At 48.6% G+C, this 9,804-nt stretch overlaps 2 protein-coding genes across 2 annotated transcripts; both read right to left on the reverse strand.

The window, feature by feature from the left end:
* Positions 1-6,567: 6,567 nt before the first annotated feature.
* LOC146210328 (uncharacterized) lies at positions 6,568-7,665 on the reverse strand (the record flags this gene model as incomplete). The annotated part of the gene is made up of 1 exon (XM_084582266.1): positions 6,568-7,665. A coding segment is annotated over one exon (762 nt), but the record flags the coding sequence as incomplete, so codon positions are not given.
* On the reverse strand, positions 7,657-9,375 carry LOC146210329 (uncharacterized). Its single transcript, XM_084609577.1, has 3 exons — positions 9,334-9,375; positions 8,762-8,861; positions 7,657-8,156 (listed from the first exon to the last, which is right to left on the reverse strand). Exons 1-3 carry the CDS (start codon positions 9,358-9,360, stop codon positions 7,666-7,668), a joined length of 618 nt encoding a protein of 205 aa, XP_084465703.1. The 5' UTR covers positions 9,361-9,375; the 3' UTR covers positions 7,657-7,665.
* Between the last annotated feature and the right edge of the window lie 429 nt (positions 9,376-9,804).

The following is a 9,804-nucleotide window of genomic DNA, read 5'->3' on the forward strand; positions in this document are numbered from 1 at the left end:
AAGCTAGTCAGAAGGCTACGTCAAACTACCCTGAATACCGCGAGACACCGATTTCTGACTGCAAAAAATTACTCATCAAGTGGTAACATCGGAAATCGAAGAGTACCGGTCGGATCTTAACGGAGTGGGTAAGTGGATGCAGAGTCTTCGATTAGGTGTCAACAACGTCGCGGTAGCACTAATGCATTCGCATTCTCCCAATGCAATTTCTGCAGTGGCATAGCCGTCATACCTTTAACTAGCCACCGCTCACGGGCAACTTCTCTTTCCGAATGCTGCAAAGTCCATCCGTATGTCGTCGTCAGCGACGCCAGGTAGAATCCACTGCAGCCGCAGTTTGACATGGGTCGATGAACATGCACCGACCATATTTCATCCGCATTTCGTTGACAAGGAGCAGCCGCTTAGTTGCTTCGGAACTGCCGAGTGTCACATGCCCCCATGCGGTTAACGCGTTCTGGTGTTGGAAAGGGCATCTCGGAAATCCTCTGCATTGAAGGGCTCAAGTTGCACATCACAGTGAACGAAAAGAGCAATCTGTCCAGTAAGCACTGTTGGCAAGTGAATCTGATACCTGTTATCTGCAGCAGTTCTGTTTCCGCTGCCGTCAAGGGCCCTTGTCGCTTTGCTGACGTCCATTCTACGCGCGTCCGTTCGCTTGCGCGGCTGAAAGTATATAATCGATAGCTATCGCCGTAGACGAACATATCGAGCGTTTGAGTGCAAGTCGGTCGCACTGTGCACTGCATGAGGTCTTCTACATTAAGTTCTATCCGTGCGCAACAGACTGCTATTGCACTGCCCTCGTAAGGTGCACTAAGTTAACCTCTACTTCTAAAGCACGCTACCACTAACATCCAATCACCAATCTCGCGGATCTTCCACTTACTTCGAAGCCCTAGCGTAAAACCGCAAGTGAAATGAAACTTTCACGCCTTCGCACACACCTCGCAAGTTCACTACAACGGCTGCAACTTTTTCGTCCCCCAGGCCAGACATGGCAGTAATTGAATTACAGTAATGAAATTAGCGTAATTTAATTTATTTTCTCGGTAATTTGTACTGTAATGAATTACGTTTTCGGGTTGGTAATTTAGTAATGTAATGAATTACTTCTGGTAGTAATTTCGCAGCAAAAATAATTAATTCTTTTCGAAATTACTTTTTCTAAAGCACTACTCCTTCAATAGACAGCAAAGTAGTTACGCGATAGCAGGAACGACGTGCGGCAAACCGAAGCCAGCGTAACGGATCGGCAAAAGGAATTGAGCAGAACAGTCCGTCTGAGACCTTCTGTGTAGCAATGTCACTTAGTGCGGCTACTCATGACAACTATTCTCCAAGCAGCAGGATACAAGGCGTCAAGGGAATGCCGAAGGGAGAGATGGTGCAAGAAGGCTGGAGCTGAAAACTAGTTGGAAGCGCGGCGCAGTGGCACTCCCTATTGCGTCGGCTAGGGCACAGCGGATCCATGGTTACACTCGTAACCACGGGGCGAGGGAGGATTGGGGTGGGGGAGATAGGTGGAAGAGTCCATGGCGTGAGCCGCCGTGGCTTGAGCATTACTGAGCAGTGAGCACAAGGTGCCGACGTCAATTCTTGAGACTGCGGAAGCAATAAATAACCTTCTTCGGGCCGTTGAAATGGCGGAGACAGCTCCGGGTCAGCAAGGCGCTGAGTTCGCCGTTCATTTCACGACCGTTCAACCCTGCTTCTGCTTTATGATTATTTTTTTTTGCGGTTGTCTTGTTCTGGTGATGGCAAGTGTTGTAGGAAAGAGGGAAGGAATAGGTCTCTGGGAAGGAATTTGGCGGGAAGACGAAATAATGTGTGTGCTTCGAGTCTGGAGAACAAGTTGTTTTCTTCACCAACTTTACTTATTTTTTGCGTTGATTGAAACTAGAAAGTAATTTAAAAGTAATTGAATTACTAAGTAGAAGTAATTGAATTGCAATTTCATTACTTCTAGGGGGCCGTAATGAGTAATGTAATTTAATTCCTTTTGAGAAGTAATTTTGCCATGTATGCCCCATGCTCCCGCCCCGATCGGTGCGCAAGACGGGCTTGATAGAAGATTGACCGTTTTAAGCATAAAATAATTTGTAGACAACTCTGTGCAGTATTTCAATGTCGAGTCTAATGTTCAGCAGATGAACATCGATGGGCATATGCCGTCCAGTTCATCAGCCAAGTGGTTTCTGGCAAATGGCGTTGAAATTTTCAGGCGCGTGAAGCTGGAACACGCTTTGAGAATTAGGTGTCGTGGTCAGGCTTAATAGCATAACAAAATTTAATCCAACCACAGTGGCGTGGTTTGTTTTATATCTCCTGATTATCAGTTTCTACAGTGCGTCAACACATTTACATCATACCTTAGTATCAGCCGCCCACGAGCCGCACTAGCTACGTTCACTGCATAAAATATTCGATGACGTTCCTAACCCGTGTGCGTTATACTTGTAGGCCTGCCTGTGCGCGCTGCGCTTGATCCCGTTTGGTCAACTCGTTGAGCACCCAGCGATTATGTGAATTAACTAATGTGTTTATTTCTTTATTTTTTTTTACTAGCCGCGGCAAAAGACAGTTCATTCAGAACATGTTTTTATGTGTCTATATCCCGTAAGGCTCAAAAACCGTCCAGTGCGTCATTTTCATGAAAGCACCTCCTTCATTTCAACTGTTACTTTCTGGGTGCTTATTACCAATCAGTGCTTCCGTTGTGTCCGGCTTTATCTCGTGAAAAAATTACCAGTGATAGAGCCAACATTTTGCTTTGTGGTGTGACCCGCAAACGTCTCTTTGTTTTTCTTTTACATATAAGTCGATAGAGCAAACAATAATGCGCGGAACAGTTCCAGCTATTGCCCCGTGTTCCCAATAGAGGCAGACACTGGCATTTAAGAAAAGGACGAATTCAGGCCATTAGTACGCGATCGACTAGCTCATACCTGATGTCTCAGCTGCCTACCTTACATTAGCACAGCCAGGACATGCCGAAAACCGACTCGGGGTCTGCGCACGAAACAAAAATTTAAAGGCATCTGTTACTGTGTTTATTGAGCGTTCTAACTGCGATTATTCCTTTTATATATCGGCAACGAGTTTTTTTTTCTGAGTATTTGAGTATTTTTTGAGTGACGTCAGCCTTATCTGCTACAGTATGGAACAGCTAACGAGGGAGAGTGCGAAATGATAATGCAAACCCGGAGTGCTAGGCTGGTCGACGCGATAACCTTCAAATCGCGCTCGACGTACAGCAACATCATCCCCACGGTTGTGCCAGCCCGGCGGCTCCTGTTTCACCAGGTGGGCTTTTCCTTATCGGAACCGCGGACGTGACCGCTCGTCGGGGGCGGCCTCTGCGGGTCGCTCCCCGTTTTTCGGCCGCTTCTCGCGGTCCACGGACTGACTCTGCGAGCCTCGCGTAACACTAGCGAGGCCTAGCACCGGCCGCGCCCTGTGGTGGCCGGGTAGGAGGTCCCCCGCGGGAATGGAGGCCTCCACCTCGCCTCCTGCGTCCTCGGGACCGACTTCGCGTGCGGAGAAGCCGCGATGCGAATCCCCGAACGACACATTGGTAGCGGAGTCATCCATTGCCTACCGAACATCGTCGACCAGGTCCCCTGTCTCGGACCACGGTGAAGCTACAGTGCTTCAGACCACGCAGGCGCAACCTATGTCATCTATTACTGCGGCTCTGAAGATCCAGCTCGCTCCGGAGCTACCCATCCCTAATTCTCTTTACATGGCAATTAGTAATTGAATTACAGTAATTTGAAAACTTTCACCATAATTTGTGATGTGATTATCATTTTTCTGGTAAGGTAAGCTAGTAATGTAATGAATTACTTTAGAGCAGTAATTTTGCAGTAAAAGTAATTACTTTTGCTAAAGTGAATCACTGCTGTTTCTGTACATCATACACCTGGTGCTGGCGTCGCCAAAGCAGTGACGATGCACGGTTGAAAAGCCCGATAGGACCCAATGCCTGCTTGCTTGGGACAGCACGGCTGCTTATAATTTCTCCTCCACTGAAATGCCGCTGTTGTGGCAGGAATTTGATCCTGCAACATTGTGATCAGCAGCCAATTGAACGCCAAAACCGCTGCATTGCGTCCTTGAAATACTGACCCATAAAGCAAACCCAATTTGCGCTCATATATAGTTTCATATTCAGATATGTGGCGCAAAAAACACAAACACAAGATACACAAGATAAGTACCAAAAAGCAACCTCGATATGCACCAGCTGTTCCTGACTGCAGTTCCTTTCTGACCGGCGATAACCGGCCATACAGCCGGTATTTGCTATCTTCCAATTCTGGTTAAAAATCGTGTTGCTTATTGCAGAATCCTATGCTAATCGGATGATAAGCAATGCCGCATTATCGGGCAGAGGCCTCCCGTTCCGTGGCAAATCATGAAGACACGTTCCCAGCCCCATTTGGGTCCTTATGTGTGGTAATTAATTTCACTGCCGTTGGGCGCGCATTATTGCCCTCTTGTCACGGGCGCCCGCCTGACCCATTGCCATGCAGAGGTAGTTTATCCTCACCGATCTTCACAATGGCATGCCCGCCACGTGGTTGCAATGCATCTGATAGCAATTAGCTGGGCTAACTGTTGCTGCACAGCTTTGGCTGTTGGCGCTCGAAGCAAACAGACGTGCTTGCGCTGCGCTCCCGTGCCTCGCGCTATTTCTTCTTCGCCCAGATTTCCTGGGCCCAACACCGGCCTTTGGGGCCTTCTGGGCGGCCTCGGAGCCTCCCGTTTTCAGATCCAGGAGTTCCAGAGGCCTCCGCTAGCGGTTTTAGGCCGCTTTTCCAGCCTGCGGACTTTGCCGGTGGTACAGTCAAGGTATATGTACTATGGTAGCGAAGGCTCCATAGACGCCCATGCGTACATAACATGGCGGCTCACGGGCTCCAGCGACCAATGAAAATTGGGGGGCTATGACCTCAAATGACGTCACGCATACGTTCACTTTGGCGCGAATTATAAAAAAGTTAAAAAAAAAAACGCCGCGTTGCATTGACGAGCCCGCATCATTTGAAGGTTGTTAACCTTTCAGCGCGCGCCAGCCTTTGCCATCTAAATGAACTCGAGTTGTTTACGCCCTTGTTTATAAGCAGTTGCTCCAGCACAATGAAAGTGGTTGGCAAAAGTAGCGGCATAGAAAGGCAGCAACACTTCCAAATAGAGACCATGCATGCAAATTCATAACACAAATACTGCTGCAAGTCGTGCAAGTACTTTTGCCATTTACTTTGTCCCTCAGCACAGTAAGGTGCGGTCCAGAAATACTGGTGCAACGGGGCAGTCGTGCCCAGTTCGCAACAGAGTGTACCAAGTGAACAATTATGGTTTTCATATTCATGGTTTATTGCATCAACCAATAAAATACAGCAACAAATCACAACAATAAAAATGCATGTCGCAGACAGCACAAACAGTAGCGCTGTTTAAGCGGGCTAATCATCCTAATGATCACAGCCGAGGCACGGCTTGAAGTGCCTGCCACAAAACATCACCAGATAAGACACATGCATGTACAGAAAACAAAGACAGCTGCGAAATAATGTCATGAATTAGTAGGTGCATCAAAACATACGTGGAGCACTCTTCACATTTAAATGCTTCGACAGAAAGTATGCAGCAGTTTTCAAGGCAATTTTAAGGTTGCACCAGTCCAGACAGCTTTAGCATCAACAAACGTGCTTAACACAGGCATACATTGAGTCTGTGTGCAACCTCCAGATCTGCTCACCGGTGAAAGTCAGCCGATAAGTGGTAAGGGTACCGACGGTTGAGTCGACGCTGTCGCAACGTGCCGCAGAGCATCGCTTCCTCACTTTGTGCGGGCTCATCTTGCGATAAAACGCTAAGCGCAATACACTGCTGCAAAAAGACTTCGCACTGCCCGCACGACGAAACCAAAAAAAAAAAAAAAACACGGTTGCAGGGGGATATTAAATCTCACCAAGCGGCGACAGAGCAGCGACCAGCAAGGACGTCGAAATCTTCGCAAAAGGGACACTTTCAGACTTGCGAACTAAATTACGCTTTCCCGGGCGCACCACAGCAGACTAGCAGCAGACAGCGATAAGAAACCGTTTCGTGCTTCGTCATCTCCGTTGCCTTGGTTACCTCTGGCAGCGCCTGCTAACCGATGCAACATCAAGGGGGTGGGGCGATAAGAGTGTTGCAAGATAAAAAAAGATAAGAATGTATTTATAAAATACCTTACCTCATTCACAAGCGAAGTTATCCAAATGCCTATTTTTATGTTGATACTTTTCAGTAGTATAATTTCTTAATCTGAGTGGTTGGCCCCCGACCTGTGGCTATGCTGCGGTACCGCTGAACCGCTTTTGAGCCCAGCCTTCGCCACCATTCTACTTCCGCCATGGTACAGTCGAGCGCGATTTGAAGGTTATTGCGCGAGCGTCGACCGGGAACATGAACAGTGCCATGCTCCAGAATTCTCTGCCGAGGCGAGGGAGGTATCAGGCCAGCTTCCCTTACTGTTTTTGTTGTTCCTTCAGCAGCCGTCACTCCCTGCTGGGACATCACTTTCTTTTTTTTTTCTCTTTTGGTTCTGCGAACAGGCAGTGACCGTTGTGCGCACGACGTAATATTTGGTGTTATCTGAAATTGGACTGTTTAGCGCAACAGATGGAAAGCTTAGAATAGAGAGAAAGGGCAGTGAGTTTATCGCGGGGATGATGGTTGTTGTATGTGTGCACGGCCCCGCGTCGGGTGATGAACAACTTTTATTTCCGACAAGACGGCGTACATATACATGTGCTGACGCATTGGGTCATGCGCAGATTAGGTTAGAGCGAGTGACGTCAGCCTTACTCAGATCTGCTACATCTTCCTTTTTACGGAAAAAAACAAGGTTTAGCGTCGCTCGGGCAGAGGGTACAGACATGGTTCGCGTCGCTGCCTTGTGCTTCGGCGTAGCTCTTGGACAGGCTCTGTGCGAGGGCCTTCTTGGGGGGCGGAACTTGCTTCAGGTTGCGGTCCTATCAGTCGTAGATGTTCTCGTGTGCGTCGAATTTCCCTGCCGTCCTCGGTTTTGACGATCGCTGAGCGAGGTTCGTTAGCTGGCCTGAGAAAGACAGCTGGAGACCAGCTCCGCTGGATTGAGTCATACACGGTGACCTGATGTCCTGGTGTCGCAGGTGGCAGGTACCTGCTGCCGCGGTTGTAAGTCCTTTGGCGTTGGCGTATCTCACGAAGCCGGCTGCAAACCACGTTGCTGGGTATTTCCCGTGGCTCCAAGTGGCTTCTAGGCACCGGGAGAAGTGTCCGAGTGTGGCGTCCCATCAGCCTCTGCACAGGGGACTGTAGCACATCATCACGCGGAGTATTGCGCCATTCAAGCAAAGCCATTTGAAATGCAGGCATTTTAAAGGAGCATTTTTTTAGAAGCTTCTTTGCTTCCTGCACCGCTCTTTCTGTCATGCCGTTAGACCGCGGGTGGTAGGGGCTTGATGTGACGTGGGCGATACCTAGGATGTTCAGGAAGTCCTTAAATTCCCGGCTGTTAAAGGGCGCCCCATTATCACTGCACAGCTTCAAAGGCAAGCCATGGACAGAAAAGATTTCAGAACACCAGGTTTTCAGCGAGGTTGCTGTGGCGGTTCGAAGTTCCCGAATCTAAAAAAAAAATGAGTAAAAGCCCACGATGACGGCAAATTCACGACCTTCGTAAAAGAACAAGTCAATACCAACAACTTGCCAGGGTAAGGTTGGGACATCGTGACTTAAAAGGGGCATTTTGGCGTTTCGCGGCTGATTCTTCATGCACACCTTGCACCCTTTACAGAACTGCTCAATGTCGCTCGCCATGTTCGGCCAGTACATCACGTTCCTAGCCCTCGCCTTCATTTTATCCGCGCCAGCGTGCGCCGCGTGAAGGAGGCGGATCATTTCGTATCTTTTTGACTCTGATATAATTACCTTGTTGCTGCGAAATACGAGGCCATCCTGCGCGTGTATCTCGTCTCGGTACCCCAAGTAGGTCCGAAGTTGCTCGGGGACTTCATGCTTGTGAAGAGGCCACGCTGCCTCGGCGTATTCGCGCTGCTTTGTCAGGTTGCTGTCGCCACTGGTTGCTGCAAGCAGGTCTTTCAGGCAGTGCTCAGAGGCTGAAACGCAATCAAGAACATTGACTTGAAAGTCCTGGTGTTCTTCCATGTATGCCTTAGTGGGAAAGCGAGATAAAACATCTGCGAGGAACAGTTCTTTGCCGGGTTTATACGTAACGATGATGGGATAACGTTGCAACGTCAGCCGCATGCGTTGCAAGCGTAGCGGGCACTGGTGCAGTGGTTTATTGAAAATGATCTGTCTCCACTGTTACTGCATGCTGTTCAAATATATAGTCATGAAATTTGGTGCAGCCGTGCACTATCGCGAGGGTTTCCTTTTCTATCTGAGCATATCTTTGCTGCGCATCTGCGAGTGACCGCGATGAAAACGCAACGCGCATCCTGCATCAGAACGGCGCCTACCCCGAACTGACTTGCGGCAACTGATAAGGTAACTCCTTTCTTGGGGTCAAAATAACAGAGAATTGGGGCTGTTATCAGAGCCTCGCGCAACTTTTCGAAGCTTTCTTGCTGCCTTTCTGTCCATACCCATGCGATTTCTTTGCGTAGCAAAGATCGAAGAGGGGCGGTCACTACAGACATGTTAGGGACGAAACGTTGCACAAAGTTTATCGTGCCCAGAAAAGCTTGCAGTTCCTTACTATTCTTTGGTGCTGTCATTTCCAAAATATCTTCTACGCGTTGTGGGTCAACCCGCAGGCCTTCTGCAGTAAGCACGTGTCCCAGGTAGCGTACCGCTGGCTGGAAAAATGAACATTTCTTCAAGTTCAGTTATGTTCGCGACAGCGTGTTAAAAGATTCTGCAAGTGGTAGTCGTGTTCTTCTTTAGTCTTGCCCCATAAGAGAATGTCATCCATTACTACTGCGACATTTGGCAAACCCTCTAGCACGCGATGCATTGCTGCTTGCAACACTTCCGGGGCTGAGGCAATTTCAAAAGGCATGCGCAGAAAGCGATAATGTCCGTAAGGTGTGCTCATTGTGCAGAGCTTGGAGCTTGCGTCAGCTAGTTTTATTTGCCAGAATACCGATGCCGCGTCTAGAGTTGTAAAGAACTTTGCTTCTGCAAGCTTAGGCACTACATCTTCAAGAGCCGGCATGGGGTAATGCTCCCGTAGCAAAACTTTGTTGAGTGCTGTGGGATCTAGGCAGATGCGTACTTTTTCTTAACTACAGTGACCATGTGACTGGACCATTCTGTAGGCTCATTTACCTTGGATATGACGCCTTGTTCTTCCATGCGCTGGAGCTCTTGACTTTTTCTTGGAGGGCCACTGGAACTCTCCTCGCCGGGACGACCACTCCCACAGCTTCGGGCTTTAAGTTCATCGTGTACTCAACGCCTTTTAACTGTCCCAGCCCTATCGAAAATCCCACCGTAGATTACCATAAAACCACCATCGTTTTGTGGTGGGTTTATGGTATTTAGAGTGGAAAAACGGTGGCCATGGTGTTTTTTTCGTGTCCATGATGGGCATGCTTTATGGTGGTCAATCTCGACCACCATACTGCCCACATCATGACCACCGAAAAATAACCATGGCCACCATTTTCCACCCTAACCACCAAAAATCCGACTGAATTCGTGGCGCCATGCTGGCGATGGTAGCAAAAGGTGTGCATGGTGCGTGATCTTGCTTCTGTGGTGGATACGGTGGTTATGGTTCCCTACGGTGGGGCCATC

This window comes from Amblyomma maculatum, chromosome 1 (genome assembly GCF_055883805.1).
Source record: "Amblyomma maculatum isolate TAMU_Amacu chromosome 1, ASM5588380v1, whole genome shotgun sequence".
NCBI lineage: Eukaryota > Metazoa > Arthropoda > Arachnida > Ixodida > Ixodidae > Amblyomma > Amblyomma maculatum.

What these genes read in the sequence shown, in the direction of transcription:
- LOC146210329 (XM_084609577.1), bottom strand. Translation starts at nt 9,360, where the DNA reads ATGGAAGAACAAGGCGTCATATCCAAG. An exon ending in AACAAGGCGTCATATCCAAG is followed by an intron (nt 8,862 to 9,333) that starts GTAAATGAGCCT and finishes TCATTTTTCCAG; the next exon opens with CCAGCGGTACGCTACCTGGG. An exon ending in AATGACAGCACCAAAGAATA is followed by an intron (nt 8,157 to 8,761) that starts GTAAGGAACTGC and finishes ATTGCGTTTCAG; the next exon opens with CCTCTGAGCACTGCCTGAAA.